The 19834-nt window shown below is 30.6% G+C and overlaps 2 protein-coding genes across 2 annotated transcripts in view; both read left to right on the forward strand.

The window, feature by feature from the left end:
• The first annotated feature begins 12557 nt into the window (after positions 1-12557).
• LOC130824826 (uncharacterized) lies at positions 12558-14113 on the forward strand. Its single transcript, XM_057689845.1, has 3 exons — positions 12558-12698; positions 13067-13529; positions 13662-14113. The coding sequence occupies exons 1-3, from the start codon at positions 12558-12560 to the stop codon at positions 14111-14113; spliced, it is 1056 nt and encodes a 351-aa protein (XP_057545828.1).
• Positions 14114-16978: 2865 nt separating this feature from the next.
• LOC130825454 (uncharacterized) overlaps positions 16979-19834 on the forward strand; it is a 10435-nt gene continuing 7579 nt past the window's right edge. Inside the window, exon 1 of the mRNA XM_057690694.1 lies at positions 16979-17420. Within this exon, the coding sequence (XP_057546677.1) occupies positions 17029-17420 (392 nt within the window). The 5' untranslated portion in view covers positions 16979-17028. The remainder of the gene's footprint in view (positions 17421-19834) is intronic.

A 19834-nucleotide genomic window follows, 5' to 3' on the forward strand; every position in this document is an offset into this window, starting at 1 on the left:
GCAAGCACAAGTTTCAAATGAAGTAGGCACTTGTTAAATGTTCACAAAGATTGCAAAGAATCATTTGATTAATTGTTAATTGATAGTGAGTGTAGAAACATCAAAACTAAAAATTCATCTGAATTTACCCAACTTGCATTGATACTTCAGTTAAGAACTTTATGAGATTTGGTATTGAGTGATCGTCAAATAAAGTGGCAAATACATAATTGTGACAGAGACTTCCAAAAGACTGAAGTACATTAAGAATTTGGTTAGTGTGCGTACCATCAGTATTACCATATTTTTTTGTATTTTTATCAAGAAAGTTTAAAGTTAATTCTAATTTTTATAGCTAATTTTAGAGAATTAATTAATATCTTTTTGGATAATTTTACTAAGTTAAGCGGAATTTATATAATTTTAGTTAATTTAAATTGTGAGGAATAACATCGTGTAAAATGGATCCACATAGAGTAAGTTAAAAGTGACATCGAGTATGTTCAATATTTTAAATTAAAAGTTCAATTAACATATTCTACTAACTCTTGAAATTCATAATATTATATTTATTTGAGTTATAGAATAAAATGATATTAATTAGATATTTAGATGTATTTTTATCGCTAACTTTGAAAAACCCGAATAAGAAAATAAAGGAGTTAGGTGCCCCTGAAAGAAATTGTTCCTTGTTATGCACAAGACAACAAAACCACTACAAAAATATGCATCAAAATCACATACACAACACAATACAACAATCCACCACCAAACACCACAACAAAACATGAATATACAATAAAAGTACGAAATTAATATCACCATCTACCCCTTAAAACACTGCAATATAATTTATTTTTAATGGGATATATTTAGTGACATTTAAAAATATCACTGCTCTAAATTTCTCATAGTATATATAGTGGATTTAGTAATATTTATTAGACTCTTTAACAGCATAATAAAAAATCATACTAAAGCTTTTCGCGATATAGAATCTAGTGACATTTCTCATAAATATCACTATAAATTGTAGTAACAATTACAAATGTCACTAAAGACCAAATAAATATTCGCTAAATCACGTTATTGTGGAACTTAAAATAAAAATAGAAAATTATTATTCTAAAAATACTCCCTCCAATTCACTACTAATGTTTCATTTGTTTTATGCACTGTATCCAAGGCAGTTATTCAATCTTTAATATGTCTAATTATAAATAATTAAAAATTGAACAAAGTTAATATAAATAATCTTTGTATTGAGACGAATTAAATAAGATCTCACTTTACTATCTTTTAACTTTAGATTAGTAATAAAATACAAATTAACAATAAAAAATAAATAGTGTCAGAAAAAATAAATAGAATATTAATAGTAAATTAGAGAAAATATAAATTACTAATGAATTTATGTCTAGGTAACTTATTGACCAGAATAGGTGAGGGTGCTTATCACCCACAAAATCCTACGTCAAAAGTACTAATAAAATATTTTGATGTGATAAGGATTAGAAATGTGCATCCATCAAAACAAAAGTCTAGCATCCATCTTAGACTGCTTTACATAGGTAAGATCATGAAATCTACAATAACTAATAAAGTAATTTAGATACGTACATTAGTAACATTAATTATAAAATAAACATCATTATCACGAGTTAATATTTCATAAACAAATGAACCAGCACCAAATTCGGAAAACATACTATAAAATATTATTCCTAATAAAGTTCTAAAGATATGTTTACGGAAATTAAGAAAAATAAAAATAGGACATTTTAGATAGTAGATATATTATTTAATTGAGTAATAAATTTAATTTGAGAAAAGTAAGGACTACAAGCATTAAAAAAATATTAAAAGAAAGTTAGTGGAAAAAATATAGGGACCACAATTAAGAAAAAATTAGTTTTATAAAGTTAGTGGGAAACATGTTAAGTTCATAAGGAGTATTAAAATGTTAAATTGAAGTTAATGGAGAATATGTGGGATACATAAGCATTATAAAAATATTAAAGTAAGTATGAATACAGTTATTTTTGCTAAAAGTTGCGATATAAATGAAAAAGTTCTTTATAAAAAAAACAAACAAAACATTTTAAAATGACAAATAGAAATTTTTTAAGAACGGTGCGAATAATTTTTAAGGTTAAATTAGACGTCACAAATTGTGAATTTTCAACAAATTAATAAAAAAATTAGCAAATCAGGGCAAATGGAGTACAACTAAATAGTACAAAAATAATGGACCAACATTGAGCCTAAACAACTGTTAAAGATTGACACCTGGCCCATGATTCAGATTTTGTTTAATATAGTCTACGGTCGCACTTAATTTAATACCTCTTCTGTTCTATGATATTTGCCCTTTTTTATTTTTGGCATAAAAATAATATTATAATTATTTATTTTAACTCTATTTTATTTTTACTTGTGATATTATTACTTTTTTACATACAATTCGAAGGAGAAAAAAATAGAAAAATACATTAAAAATGACTTTTCTTAATTATTGTGTCACCATACAAAGGTGCAAGTATATATATATATATATATATATATATATATATATATATATATATATATATATATATATATATATATATATATATATATATATATATATATATATGTGAAAATTACAATGAACACAAGTCTAGTAACCGCTATGGTTATTAATTTCATACAAGTGGTGGGAATTAACTTTTTTTAGAATTTTAAAATTCTATGAGATTGGTTTGTTTTTTCGTCAACCAAACATAATTTACTTTTACCATTTTCTAAAAAGTTACTATTTGAAGGGAAATAAAACGCAAAAAGAACCTTTAACTCCTCAAATTGAACATAATTAAATCTGTTTTATTTGAAGAAAACTAATTTTGATGTAAAACAGAATTAAACCATAAATTTTGGTTGACGACAAGATAGTATCGGATAATTATTTTGCCTTGGTCTAATCTGGATGACTAGATCAACTTATGAAGAATCTTTTCCCATAATATTGCCCTCCAAACAAAAATTCTCATTTTAGGTATTATGAGAAAGTATTTTCCACAATACCGTCCACGTAGGATTACTTTATAAATTTTTTTAATAAAACCGCCACATGAAATGTCGGTTTTGTTTAGAAATTCAAAATAAACCGCTAGATAAAATGGCGGTTTAGATGAATTTCAGTTTTTTTTTGTAAAAAAATTAATATGATGCAAACCGCCACTTGAAGTGGCGGTTTTATAGCTGTACAAAACCCCAGCTTCTATTCTAATTGTTTTACTTCATTTCATTTGCTTCCCTTTGTAGTTGCTGCCGGTTCTTCTTTAAAAAAAAAAAATTCTTCAATCCTCTTTGACTTCATATTCACAATTCCTCTCATTCAACTAAATTTATCAACTACATTCTCATCTTCTCTTTCTTTACTTGTTCATTTTCATCATCATTTAAGGTATTAATATAAACCCTAATTTATTTCAGTTTGCAAATTGAATATTTTGTTCATTATTGTTGTCATTTGAAGTTATAAATACATTGATTGTTTGTTACATTCTCTTGATTTCATGATTTAAGCTTACATTTTACACATTTGTAGTTGAATTTTATGATTTGGTTTGTATGCATATAAAGTGTTTGATGAAATGCTTCAATGAAAGTTTATTACTTTGTTGGGTTAGTTTAATGGTTTTAGTATATATTCATGGTATTTTTAGCTTTATATTTGAATTGAAAGTTCTAATAAGTGTTCTAATACCTTAATATGAGAAATTCTTGTATTCACATTTACACTTCCCTTACTCATAATCAACAATAAAGTGTATGTGAAATCACATGAAAAATATGTTTGTGTTTGCAGAATATGGATCATTATCCCGTTATAGTGTATTGGAGTGGGGAAGTAAGTTATACTGGATCTGATGTTGTGTATAATGGAGGATTAAATACAGTGATGTTTATCCATCGCTAGAATACTAATTTTGAGGTGTTTCATAGCAAAATCTGTGATGTAATTGGTTGTGATCGCAACTCCTTTATGTTAAAAATGGAGATGAAATACCCGGTGACTGGGAAAAATGTGTTAGTCCCGATTAAGAATGATGAAAGCATAAGTGCTCTTGCTTATGCCGCATCACAAGCCCCTGGAACGACAATGGAGGTTTATGTTGAATTGGTTGCAAATTTGAATAATGCAAGGGAAGTCATGACTAGCATGGAATTTTCAGAATCAGGTCCTAGTGCATGCCATGATACATTCACAAAAATGTTAAGTAACCCAAATTACGTTAATGAGCACTTGGATGAGCTAACTTCTCCAAATCATTCACGTGGCATTGGTGGTGGTGTAATGAACACCTTCTCCACGAGTCACTTGGGTAGGCGTAATGCGAACGAGGTTGATTCTTTAGATCAGGAGGATGAGCATATTGATTCTGATTCAGAGGAGCATGATTAAAGAAGAGAAGCTCTAGATGCAGCGATTAGAGATGGTGCTCCATCTCAAGACTGGCTTAGAATTAATGAGGTTGATCAAAGATTGATTGATGCATGGATGACCTGGAACGATGACAACTCCATGAACGAAAATGGAGACTTTAGTGGTCATAATAAGAAAACATGCCCTCGAAGGTCAACAAAGAATTTTTTTTTTATATATTTTGTAATATCATGTTGAGTCTGATAATATTTATATGATTTTTATAACACTTATGTATGTAACAGCGATCATGGCGATGTCGGGCCCAGTAGATCCATCAGTGCTTACGCTTCAGGGAACACACAGGAGCATAGCTGCGTGGGAGGGCTCCACTGCCCAATTGGTTACTCGTCAGCACTACCAGGCGAGTACGTTACATTGGGAGGTGGATGATAGGGTATTAGAGGTAGTCGAACTAGCTAGTTTCAAATACATTCATAGGTTGTTGGGCGGGGGCTTAGAGCTCGATCGAGCTCTTATCACTGCATTGGTGGAGAGGTGGAGGCCGGAGACTCATACCTTCCACCTCACAGTTGGCGAGACAACGATCACGTTGCAAGATGTGGCAGTTATAATGGGACTGCCCATTGAAGGACAAGCAGTGATAGGTCATGGAGAGGGAAATTGGCCAGCATTAGTTCATGAGCTACTAGGGGTTTGGCCTGAAAACCCTCAAGACCCCACACAGCCGAATATCATCGTTGGATCGTCATTGAAGCTGACTTGGCTCCGAGAGCATTTTAGCGCGCTAGAGGATAACGCAGATGATGTTACGGTTGATAGACATGCACGAGCGTAAATCTTGTACCTGTTTGGATGCATCTTGTTTCCAGATAAGAGTGGTGACTCGGTGCAGTTGATCTATCTCCCTCTACTCGGAGACTTGGAGCGCGTAGATGAGTACAGTTGGGGAAGTGCTACCTTAGCGTATCTGTATCGTAACTTATGTCGAGCATCTCGTAAGGGTGCCAAGGACATTGGTGGCTGCTTGATGTTATTACAGATATGGTCATGGGAGCATATTCATATAGGGAGGCTCATTATTCGGACGATTCGACCCGATGGGCAACATGATCAGGAAGATGACGCGGATGATTTTGAACCGGTGTTAGGTTCACAGCATCGTCGTGGGATGGATCCTTTAGAAGTAAGGTAGCAACATTTAATTCACTATTCAAATTCATAATTTCACTATTTTAAGATACATGAAAATTTTAAACAATGTTTATTTATTTGCAGCTGGCTTCGCGTATATCTGTCGAGATCCCACTCCCCACATACTCTCGTCTACTACAGAGACGCACTTGATCGACATCGGGACGAGCAGGTTATTAACATTTACTATTTGTGTTAGTTATGAATAAATTGTATATATTACTGAGCATATTGATTTCTATTACAGATGACATGGCAGCCTTACACAGCGGTTAAGATGGACGCTCTACCGCACATATGTACATCGGGCCACGAGATTTGGAAATCGCGTTGTCCACTTATTTACTTTGACATCGTCGAGCTACATCTCCCAGATCGTGTCATGCGTCAATTCGGTTTGGAGCAGGTTATTCCGCAAGCCTATGACACCCAACCTCAACTACATGCGATCGATCGGAGGACTGGGGACAAGAACTACCTAGTACGACATAGATCGCATGTAGATGCGTGGAATGACCGAGCATCTAGATTGGTTCGAGGAGATAACTTCACAGGTCATAGCTCTACTATGTACATGAGTTGGTACAGGCGTATCTCCATGTTACACCTAACGAACACCACATTTGCGCAGCCAGGATCACATTACCATCCGACATCTATGTTACTGGTACGTCTTCTTTCAACACTCATAACATATAGTAATAGTTTTAAGTGACTCTTTTAACAATATAATGATAACAAACAGGCTGAGCGCATCCGATCGATGCTCATACAATGCAATGACACGATTCAAGGGGCCTCTACATCGCCAGTTGATGTGGGGTATCGGCTATGTTCTCAGACCCTAGGCTCCATTAACGCGTCATTAACGATGCATTGAGTCAGGCAGGTTATGAGTACCTCATACCGACTCCACCCGTCATTGGCAAGGTAGATGACACATTCCACATTCCTTCTCCACGGAGTTCCGCCCACCGAGGTAGCTCTTCCGGAGGATCCAGTTCTCGGTCCACAAGAGGTCGCCAGCGTTCATCTACTCGAGGTCGGTCTTCCAGATCGCCATCGACATCCAGTACTATGTCGCCATTCGTTCCTCCAGCTTCCATCACCACTCCTCCTCCACATCCATCGCCTCCGCAAAGTATCATCACATATCAACGTGCTAGTCAACGACGAGCTCCTGCTCTTAATGTCATTGCGGAGGTTGACGAGTTCACACCATCATCATCCACCGGTGCGCAAAACAAAAAGGGCCGGGGGTTGTAGTTTAACAAACTTTGTATATTCTTATATGATTTGAACTTCTTGTATGACTTTCCGTGATTGTAATATATCTTCGCATTATTTGCATAATTAATTTTTTCAAATGAAGCTGGTTCGTAATTGATTATTATTGAATAGATGGTATTGAACTAGTTTAATGCAGGTTGCGTTCACTATTTAGGGGAAATGAAAAAAAAAATTGTAGGCTACAAGCAAACCGACACATGAAGTGGCGGTTTACCAGGGACCAAACTGCCACATGAGATGACGGTTTGCGTTGAAGAAACCGCCACTTCATGTGGCGGTTTAGTGCTTAAGGCAAACCGCCACTTCATGTGGCGGTTTAGTGCTTAAGGCAAACCGCCATCTCAAGTGGCGGTTTTATCTGAAAAATAAAATTCCACGTGGACGGTATTGTGGGAAATACTTTCTCACATAATGCAAAGTGAGAATTAATTTTTTTTAAGCAATATTATGGGAAATGATTCACTTATGAACATAATTCAGGTGAGATGTTGACAACAATTTTTAAATAATCCAATAAAATAAATTTAACTTATTTTCTTTTTAATTCGTGCCAATACTTTTATTTTTAATATGACTTTATCCTTTTTTATTCACTATATTCACACTCATAAAATTTAAATATTATATTTGTTTGTTCTTGTTGTTCCCACAAGGAACGCTTACGGAAATTAAAAAAATAAAATCTTTTAAATAGTGAATATATTATTTCATTCAATAATAAATTTAATATAAGAAAAGTGGATAGCATAAATATTAAAACATTATCAAATTAAAGTTAATAGAAAATTATGGAGACTACAACTGTTAAAATGTTTGAATTAAGTTAGTGGAAAATATATATAAAGAATATAAACAATATAAAAGTTTTGAAATAAAATTACTCAAAAATATATGGAGATCATAAGCATTAACGAAATATTAAAATGAGGATGAGCAAACTTAATTTAAGTGGAAAAATTCTTTATATTATGTTTCGGAATGATGATTTCATTTGTAAATCTAGCATTGGATCAAATTAAGTGTTTGGCAACTCAGAAAACTTCAAATTTAAATGTAGGTCAATTCCACCTTCGTTTTCAAAATAGTTAAAGTTGAGAATTTTTGAGAATAACATGACTAACCTGGTCATTTTAGAATTTCCTATATATGATTTCGTAATTGACATTAAAAATTTTAAATAACATTTATATTCACAAACACAACCTTAAGGAAATAATCAAACAATAAATATGACGACTCAAAATTAAATGATAAATAAAAATAACTTTAAAAAATAGAGGGAGCACCATATGAATTATGCTAAACAGCTAATTTGTGTTGGGGTAATTTGCATAATTGCATGCATCAAAAGGAAAAGTGCAGCTTACGGACTGCTTTACAGATATGAGATGCAATCTACATTAATTAATAAAGTAATTCAAATACGCGTGCATAATTATTTATTAATTAACTATGTTTCACGAGTTACTCTATTAATTCTTTTTAATAAACAAATGAAGTAGCACAAAATTTTGGAAAACATAGGACATATCAATCAAAGAGCAAGTGGAATATTTTTAATAAGAAAATGTAATATTTGCTAATAAATAAAAGTAGAAATTCAAATATATAAATAAAATTAAAAGATAATTATAATTTATGAATGAAATTAAAATAGAGTGATAAGTTCATTTTCAAAAATAAAAATAATACAAAGTGAGAAAGACAATTAAAAATGAAAAATAATTTTAAATAGAAAGAACAGAGAAAGAATGAAGTATTAACTTTTGATGATGATGAGAGATTTGGACTTAAAAAGGAGATTGTTGTGACAAGTCCTAAATCTTACAATATTGGAGATGGCTTTGATCATGTTGTAGCATAATCAATGGCATGCACACTTGAGAGTGATGAAGTGTGTGCAATGTAGTACAGGAGAATTAGCTTTGGATTATTTAATGAAGTGATTAAGGTTGATGGTTTAGAGAGCCTTACTAATGGCTATGGAGAGCTAAAGAAATTGCTTGGTGTGTGCCTTGAACAAGGCTAGACACATACTAAGCAATGCACTAATAGGACAACAAGTGTCTTGAAGATCATAGGATGTTGAAGCACACGCGCCACTAGGTCGAGTGGCCAATAACACACTAAGACAGAAGCTTTTTGTTTGTTTACGGGAACTTTGCGGGCTTTTGGGGTTTTATCCTAGAGTCTCCTAATATGTTGAGGGACTATAAAAGAGGGTCTTAGAGCATCATTAGGATTAATGACACGCTAATACAAGAGAGTTAAGGATTTCAACCATTAGAGTTCTTCTTTCCCTATTATTAGTGTGTTTGTGAAAGATTGACATTAAAGGTTCAATCTTTTCTTTATGGGAGTGTTCTCAAAGGTTGTGAGGCTTGTCATTGATGTATTATTGAGTATGTTAACGATAAGTAACTTTATTTGAGGGGGAGATATCCTTAGATACCTTATAACTCTTGTGTTTGTTGTCTATTATTGTTGTGCTCTGTTTTCAGGTATTCTTTGTGCATTCTATTGTTGATTGTTCTTCACCAAATATCAAAGCCCATTCACAATAAGGTAGTTTTTTGCAAAAAGATGCACATAAGGTCGTGTATAGTAGAAAGTGTTATACATTAGGTACATAGGAGAAGCCACATCGGAGCCTTGAGTGCCCGACCCTCCTTACCAAAAACGTTGTCCTTTGTAATTTTAGATTTGTCCCTCTTACTAGTATGATATGTAATTTAAAGAGAGCATAAATATAACAAAATTATTAAAGCTCAATTGTTAAGGCAATATATTTGTAATCTAAGATTTAGGGTTTAAACCCAAATTTAAACTACTATTTTTTAATACACTAATAAATTTATATTCTAATTAATGTCATTACTCTTTATCTTTTATAATTTCATATTCATCCTTTTTTAGTATGTGTTTTTATTTTTTGCTATCTTAATTTTAATGGTATTTTTTTTAGACTTGGTATGAGAATATATGTTGTAAAAAACACTTATTTTTTTTTCAAAAGGGGTAATTATAGGGAAGCTTCAACTCTATTTGTTAATAATTATTTTTGCTATGAATCAAATCCATTTCAGTCTATATGATTTTAAAATTTTCATAATTTAACTAGATTTTATAATAAATAATTTGCTAGTATATAAAAAATTTTGCTCCTCCTAACTCATAATCCTAGCTTCATCCCTAATTAGGTAGTTTCTCATAATTTTTTTCTTATCTAAATTAATTAAGAGAAAATTTTTGAGATATAGTGTAGAGCAAGTCTAACAAGTGTGTATGAGTTAAGCGAGTCTAGGTTTTAAATAAGACCAGAGAGAAGATCTAGATCGGATGTTGTTTTAAGACTCTAGTCTAGACACACATACTCATTTATTTTTTAAACTCATAACCGAACCCAGATCTATTGAATCTCAAAAATGAAATGAACCAAAACCCTAAAATAGTGGCTAGCCAAATAGGATCTTGGACGATTAAACACATGACCATCCATATGCGAAAGTAACTCATCCAATTAAGTGACTCAACCCAAAAATTGCTTCTGTATACAAAAATATTGAAGTTCGCTTAACTTTCTTTCAATTTAATTAATCATAACTATTTTTTACTTATAGGAGCTAGCTATATTACAGGCCCTTTATGACAAATAAAAAATATTATTATGATACCTCTTTTTATTTGAATTTTTTTTTTTTTACTATTTTATATAGGGTTTGTTTTCAACTATTTACCACTACTAATTAAGATATTATTAAACTTTTTTCAATTCACATTTTTATCATTTTAATTTTTTATAAAACTAAAGTTATATTTGAAAAGTGTAAAAAGTCAAAATAATACAAGTAAAAATTGAATAAAAATAATAATAAAATATGAAATCGAATGCATACTAATTGTCTTACCATCTGTCAATGAAACAATTCTATCAAAAACTTAAATTAATGGCTGAGACCCACTCTAATATGACTTCTCACACGAGCTATTTAATATAAAAATGTGAATAAAATTGGATAAAATAAGGGGTGGATAAAATTGGAACTTATAACCTCTTATCATGTTGTCTTCTAATACTATGTAAAAGAACCAATCTAATCAATAACTTAGCTAATAGTTGAGGATCCAAGATGACAAGATATGTTATGACTTTAACACAATCCATCAAAAATTACAACACTATCTATATATTTTTTAATTTCTTTTAATTTAGCAATATTTTCTTTTATACTCCCTCCACACCATTTTAATTGTGCCATTTGCTTGGGTATGATTATTAAGGGTGGTGTAGGGTCCAATAAAAAGGTGGTAGTCTAATAAGTAGTGAACGGTAAGTAGTGAACGGTAAATAGTGAACGGTAGTTGGGTAAGTAGGGTATATGGAGGTATATTCGTAATTACGTGTGTGAACTAAGGATATTTTGGTAAAAAAAGATTGACAAAAATAGAAATGTGACAATTGATATGATTTTGCCAAATAAAAAAATATGACAATTAAAATAGTGTGGAGGGAGTATAATATAATGTCTCAACACTTATTTTTAATCATATTCACACTTTTTTGTAAGAAAAATTACCATCGACATGATCCAAAAATTCTCTATCATTCTTAAAATTGAGTTTGACAATTCATTGAGAGTGAGGGAATTGCAAAGTCAGCACTCCATAGGGGCGGGCCGAGGCTCAAAGCCTCAAATAATAAGGGAGTATATTTTTATCATTTGATTATCTTTTATCCTTTATTCCTCTTTCCTATATTAATTGTTCTATTTTTTTTCTTTTTATCAGCTTTAATATAAACTTGGGTCGTTATTAATTTTATATGTTCACTAATTTTTTTTTAATTTGTCACATTTATCAATATATTATTTCAATCATAAATATTTCTAATTGTAGATGACTACAAATTATAATAAGTTAATATTAATAAATTTTATATTAAAACAAATAAAATAGGATCTCACTTGAATATATTTTAACTTATAGATTAAGAATGAAATACAAACTAAGAGTGATGGATAAATAGTACTCAATAAGCAAATGGGGCAATAATAAGGAATATAATGAAGTATATAGCTTCATAACTTTTACTTTTTATGTTCTCTCTTTTAATTTTAAATACTTCCTCTGTTCTGTATTTCTTGCTACAAAGTGCATGGGCACACATATTAAAAAAAGTGATAGACCTACAATGTAGCTGATTGTTTACTTTATAGAGTATAGTATTTTATTATTGTTAATTGAAAAAGAAAAAAGAAAAAATAGGTTGTTAGGTTAAAAACATAATTTTAGATTACAAAACCTGATTTCAGATTCATTTTCCCCCAAAAAAGATTTTTCCACCCAAATATTAGATATTCCCTCCAATATTACAAATTTTCACCAAAAGTACAAATTTTTACACAAAAGTCAACATTAAATTTTCAACACAGTTGAAACTGTCTATAAATAGATGGAACTGTGCATAAAATTTCAACACTTCTTCAATTCATTGCCTTCTTTTGCTGTCCTCCACTTTTAAATTGTCCATAAGAATTTGGATTCAATCCTATTTCTTTCATCAATTCTACAAAACCAACAACAAGCCAAAACTTTAGTTAAGTTTTTAGGGGGTTGGGAAGGCAGTGGGAAAACGATATAAAGCACAAGCAATCAAAAAAAGAAAATGGTTAAGGTTCAACTTCAAGAAGAGGAATTCATTAATCCTAATATTGAGGTATTTATTTCTTACTTTGAAAACCCTAATATAGATTCTGAATTTGACATTTATGAGAAATACACAAGTGAAAATTATGGAAACATAGATGTCAGTTTGACTTGAGAGGATCCCATTAGCCATAGTCAAACATTAACACAGGAGGAAACAAAAACTGAACCGAACCAACAGCAAACAACAAGACAGCAACCTTAGGTCATAAGAGGGAACTGTCAGTTCAGACCAGAAAGTTAAATGTACAACAATTAACTTGTTTGTCTATAGAACAAGATAGACGTTTGCCATGGGGTACAATAAAAACAATTGCATTGCAACATAACACATCTAAGTGGATAGTAGCAAGGCTGTGGGAATCAGCCAAAACATCAATGCAAAATGAATAGTGAAAAAGAGGAAAAGTTGGTAGGAAAGCAAGAGTCTTTGACATGACTCTGCTTAATGGTTTTCCAATTGATAAGAGGACCACAATTAGAGCAATGGCAAGTGCATTAGGTATTGGTCATTCACAAGTTTATAGAATGATAAAATATGGTAATATTAGAGCATATACAAATTCAATTAAACCAAAACTTTCTCATGGCCACAAAATAAGAAGAATCAACTTTATTATATCCCAAATAATACCACCTACTGTAGATAACATACCAAAATTCAGTCTTATGTATAATGTCGTACACATAGATGAAAAATGGTTCTACATGAGTAGGGAAACACAGAGGTACTATTTATTCCCTTGGGAAGAGGAGGAATCATATAGGTGTGTGCAAAACAAAAATTTCATTGGCAAAGTAATGTTTATAGCAGCTGTTGCAAGACTTCAAATTAGTTCCACTGGTGAAGTGTTGTGGGATGGAAAAATAGAAAAATTTTCGTTTACAAAGATTTATTATGCAATGAGGAGGTTAGAAAACAGACTAGCAGGTACAGCATAGTTAAGAGCAATAACAAAAGTTACAGGCGATGTTCTTCGAGACAAACTAATCAATGAAGTCCTACCAATAATAAGATCAAAATGGCCAGCAAATGGGGTGAAAGATATTTGGATTCAATCAGATAATGCCAAGCCATATATTTTAACAAATGATCACGCATTCAATGAAGAAGCCAAGAAAGATGGATTTAACATTAGACTAGTTTGTCCACCGGCATCTAGTCCAAATATGAACATCTTAGACTTGGGTTTGTTTAGTGCTCTACAATCAATTCAATTCAAGTCGTTTCCCAAAGACCTTAATGATTTGATCAAGGCGGTCAATGATGCGTACGACACTTTTGAACCAAAGCTTTTGACCTACACTTGGATACAATATCAACTATGCATGATAGAGGTGTTGAAAGCTAAAGGCGGTAATAACTACAAGAATGCAGACATTGGAAAACAAAGACTGGACAGGTTGGGTATGTTGCCTAGACAATTAGAAATTCCGCAAGAACTTATAGATGCAGCACGTCAATTTTTATCTCATGGTATAATTAATCTCAATGATCTTCCGCAAGATGATTGAAATTAATTATCAATATGTAGACATTGATTAAAACCCTTATATTTTTGGAACACAAGGGTTGTCTAACTTTAGTTAAGTAGACATTTTGTAAATCATTACAGTGTTATGTAAACATGGATCAACATTTTGTAAAGGAAAGAATATTTATGACAACATTTTGTAACTATGCACTTATGCACACCTCTCCATTTAGTCATTGAGGTAGTTATTTCACACAAAAAAACTAGCAAGTTAAACATCATTCATCATTCCAAGTTTCACTTGTATACGTTTATTTAACTCTCAAATTTAACGATTAACATCATTTGAAATTCAAATTGTGCAAATGTTGGTATTTCAGCCTCATCTTAGTGCTTGAAATGGCAATAAGACAAAACACATTAACCATTGCGAAATCAGTAACTTTATTAAGTTTCAGCCTCATACCAAGAAATCGGTGTGGCGATGAAACAACATTAGATGGCAAGTTATAAATATGTTAATATCTCCTACTCGTGTCAAGTAATCTAAGGTGGCAATGAAACACACCATTTCATCATCAAGCAAATAACAATCATCATTGAGAAAGCACATTAGTATGGGACACACTACATAGCATAGCCAAAAAGACAACATTTTCGATAAGCATAAACATCATCAAAAATAATTAAATAATAGTTAGAATGCTCATGAGTTAAGACCACGGATTGTCGTCTTGCGTGGCCGCTTTGGCTTAGGTTCCACCTTATCAAGTAATGCATAATTCTCCTCATCTGGTAAATCGTAGTACCAAGGTGGGGGTTCTTGATCAGGATCATCAATAGAATTTAATTCCCAAAAATTCAAATAATAATGATCATACCACAAACCAAAGGTATTATCATATTTCATACATTCTCTTTGGACATCAGTTAATGAGTCAAACGATTTTTCCGTTGTTTCCATCTCCAAAGGCAATGATGCAACGTATTCTTATGTAGCAACAAAAAAAGAACAGAGGAAGTACACATAATAATAATCTTATCAATATTAATAGACATAATAAAAAAACATATCAAAACTCAACCATGTACATTAGTTTAAGATCATAAAATTTTTTTGAAAAGGATTGGAAAAATTCAATATTAGTTTACGTAATAAAAATCAGAATGTGATTAACAGACATAGGAAAAACTACAGCAAAACAAGTGAAACTCAATAAACTAATCAATATTAGTAACTAATTAATAATCAAAATTTCAAGATTATCATAAAAAAAAGATCATTATTCAAATAGACCTAATAAAAACTAATCAACATAAAAACAACATGCAAGATTATCATTAATTAAAATAGAACAGGTAAAGGGCTAAAATCAAATCTTAAATTTCGGATTAAAAACCAAACAAACAGTTAATCAAAAAAAAATCAAAATCAAATCAGATCAAAATAAACATGAAGTAAGACTACAAATGAGCAGATCAAAATCAAAATAATCATCAACATACAAAGAACCAGCAAGATTATCAAAAAAGAAAACAGATCAGGTAAACTACTAAAATCAGATCATGATTTTCGGATTAAAAACAAATAAAAGAGATGATCAAAATACATAAGATAAATCAAAATCATAATCAGATCAACATAAAGATGAGATAAATGAACAGAAAAACAACATGCAAGATTATCATAAATGAAAACAACATGCAAAATTATCATAAATGAAAACAGATCTGGTAAAGGATTAAAACCAGATCATGATTTTCGGATTAAAAACAACTCAAAAACATAATCCAAAAAAAAAAGATAATCAAACTTATAATCATATTAAAATAAACATGAAATGAAACAAAAACAGAGCAGATCGAAGTTAAAAAAAATCAACATAAAAACAACATGCAAGAGTATCATTAATGAAAACAGATCTGGTCAAGTACTAAAACCAGATCATGATTTTCGGAATTTAAAACAAATCAAAAACATAATCATAATAAATAACATAATCAAAATAGTAGTCTGATAAAACAAAAACAGAGCAAAATCGTAATCTGATAAAACAAAATAACATAATCAAAATCGTAATCAAAACATGAAATAAAACAAAAACAGAGCAGATCAAAATTACAAAAATATCAACATAAAAACGACATGCAAGAATATCATAAATGAAAACAGATCTGGTAAATACTAAAACCAGATCATGATTTTCGGATTAAAAACAAATAAAAAAGATAATCAGAATAAATAACATAATCATAATCAAAATCTGATCAAAGAAAAAAACATAAAATCAAAAAAAAAAACAGATGAGCTCGAAATAAAAATAATCAACATAAAAACAAACATGCAACATTATCATAAATTAAACCAGATCTAATAGGGGTAGGTAGAACTTTAAATGATTGTTTTATTACTAAAAATGAAAATGTAGCAAGTAATATGAAATTGCCAAAAATAGAAAATATAGCGGGCATTATAGAACAGAGAAAGTACATCACTAATTGAATTCTGTATACTCAATTTCTTAGTTCTAGTATTAAAATTTTTTTAAATAAGACAGTCTTATAGTGAAATCATCTCTATACACCAATCTATGTATATTTAGTGTTTTAAAATAATTACTTATAATTTTAATGATTAATTATATAATAGATTTATTATATAAGCTCGTTTCATATTAAAACAATCTCATACATCACAATGTGACATAGGCGTAGTCAAGTGAATCAATGAATCTAAAGCACAAATTTTATGACCCATAATAAAATAGATTTGACTAATGAACCTGTCACTCTATGACACTGTGCAGCTGAGATCCTTTACAACAATGGAAGGTCTTCATGGATTGTACACTATATATAGCCCCTTAAGAGTCTCAATTTTAGTACAATAACTCTAAACCAAATAACACTACTAGTCTATTTATAGAATATTTCAAGTTCCCAATATTTCTAAAAATGGCAACCCATATGAAAGAACACGAAGCATGCTCATTCGCCATGGCAATGGCAAATTGGTATGCCCAACCCATGGTTTTGAGAGCATTATATGAACTTGATGTTCTTGAAATCATTAAACGGGCTGGCCCGGGTGTACACTTATCCCCGGCCCAGATTGCGACCCAATTACCCACCAAAAACCCAAGTGCTGCATCCATGCTTGATCGGATGCTCCGAATTCAAGCTAGCTATTCTATCCTTTCTTATTCAATTGAAACCCGACCCGACGGTGGGGTCCAAACACTTTATGGGCTTACACCAGTTTGTGAGTTCTTGACTAAGGATGAGAATGGTGTTGGTTTAAGTAATCTTGGTCTTGTTAACACGGACAAGATTATTATGGACAGCTGGTAATTAAATTCTTGTTTAAGTGTTATCATTTTTATTCATTAGAACAAGTGTTTCATTTTAATTATGGATTTTAACTATGAAATTATAAATAAAGAATTTGAGAATGACAAGATTTGGGTAGTCATTCTCAAATTTTTAACTTTAAGTCATTTATAAACAATGGTGAAATTGAACCAAATTTAATTTTGAAAATTTTTGATTTGCCAAACAAGAAATTTATGTCAATTCTAAATTTTTAAATGAAATCATCATTCCCAAACATGACATCAAGTCATTTTAACGATAATTCTAAGTGATTAAGTTTTAAACCAATCAAGCAATATTAATCTTTAATTTTATTTTGGAAGAATTCACGTGGTAACACTTAAATTTTTTACATATGGTAAATAAATTTTTTTAATCCGTATGGTCCTTTTAAGCTTTTTATTTTTTCACGCACTAGACAAAAGTTTATATTCTTTGTTAAATTAAGTACTCATTTTAAATAAGTTTTCGATAAATGTCTGTAAGGGTGATGTTGACATCTTTTTTTATGAAAAAAGTTAGTCATGATGATTAATAATAATGTAAATTTAACAAAAACATTAACATTTTTGTATCAAGTGAAAAAGTTAAAAGCTTAGAATTACTACGCGAATTTTAAAAATGTTTGTCTACTACATAGAAAGCCGTAAAACTTAGAATCACCGTATGAAAATTTTCTTTTATTTATTATGAAATTTCTGCCATTATTTTGTTTAGTTTTAAAAAATTATTAAAAGCAAATAAAATATTTAAAGTACTAAATAAATTCCAAAACATTGTCACTTGATTCAAATTAATAAAAATTTTTAAGTAACCACCAATAATCTCAAACTGAATATGTATAATTTATAAAAGAGAAAATTATAAGAAACTACCTAATCTATACTTCTTTTTGTAAAAAGCTACCTTATGTAAAAAAATTTTCCAAAAACTACCTTATATAATACATTTATTTGCAAAACATTACCTTATAACGATTTTTACCCTTTGACCGTTTAACTTAACCCTTAACCGTCACGTGACAGTCACGTGATTCTTTAAACCCATCTTCTTCTTCATTTCCGCGTTTTTTATTCACAACCCAAATTGATTGCAGGAAATTGCTTTCTTGAATTGGGGTTTAACTTTAACTAATTTGATACACAACTTTAACTAATTTGACAGAAACTGAATCTCGTTCCTCAATAGTTGGGTTGCATTAACTTGGGAATAAGCTTATTTAGTTTTTTTTTTTTTTTTTTTTTTTTTTTTTGAGAAATAGATCAAATGGAAGGAGCATATGATAATAGTCAATATCAAGAACAAACAAGCATTATACTTCCTAACAATCCAAACAATGAATTTTTTTTAGTTTTGCATTAAAAACACATAAAAGACGGGAAAAAGTATAAATTACAGCATGTAACATCAAAAAAATATACCAAAATTCACAAACTTTAAAACCCAAATATTAAAATCGATCTAAAAATAAAACCTATTAAAAACCAACAAAATTAAATTTTATTTCTCTTCTTCTAAACCCATTCTTTCAACCCAGAAAGTAAGACCAACAAATGGGTAATTTAGAGAATCTAGTGGAGAAAGATTCGTCTTCTTCCAAACGAACTCCGACGCTTGAAGAATCGGCTTAATCACCGAAAAATCAGTGCATTGCAGTTGATCGCATGAAGAAACAGTAGAATATTGGTTTTTATTGAGGATTAATAAGCCATTAATGTGAGATTTGAAAGTTGAAAAGGAACAAAAATAGCAATTTAGGAGTATGTTAAAACCAGGAATGAAGGAGAGAGAAAGAGGAAGTGAAGGAGTATGTGAAAAACGTGGGTTTAAAGAATTACGTGACTGTCACGTGACGGTCAACGGTTAAATTAAACAGTCAAAGGGTAAAAATCGTTATAAGGTAGTGTTTTGCAAATAAATCTATTATATAAGATAGTTTTTTTAAAAAATTTTACATAAGATAGTTTTTTACAAAAAGAGGTATAGATTAGGTAATTTCTTAAAATTTTGCCTTTATAAAATTGTCTTTTTAAATCCATTGTACTTATCAACTTTGAAAGCAAATTCACTAAAAACAAAAACTTTTTCCAATTAACTTTGGATATCTTACGTGCAACGAAAACTACTTCATGTAACAATTTCGGAATCACAAAAATTGTAAATTGACATATTAATGGAAATTTTACGTGGTAACTTTAAAATTTTGAGTTTTTTATATAGTAGATAGATATTTTTCTCAATTTGCACGGCGACTTTAAGTTTTCAACTTTTTTATGTGGTAGACAAAATGTTAAGTTCTTTGTCAACTTAGGTGTTTATTTTGAACAGATTTTCGAAAACGTTGTCCTTAAGTGTGATCGGGATGTTCGTTTTTAATAAAATTGGTCGT

This window comes from Amaranthus tricolor, chromosome 10, assembly GCF_026212465.1.
Source record: "Amaranthus tricolor cultivar Red isolate AtriRed21 chromosome 10, ASM2621246v1, whole genome shotgun sequence".
Taxonomy (NCBI): Eukaryota; Viridiplantae; Streptophyta; class Magnoliopsida; order Caryophyllales; family Amaranthaceae; genus Amaranthus; species Amaranthus tricolor.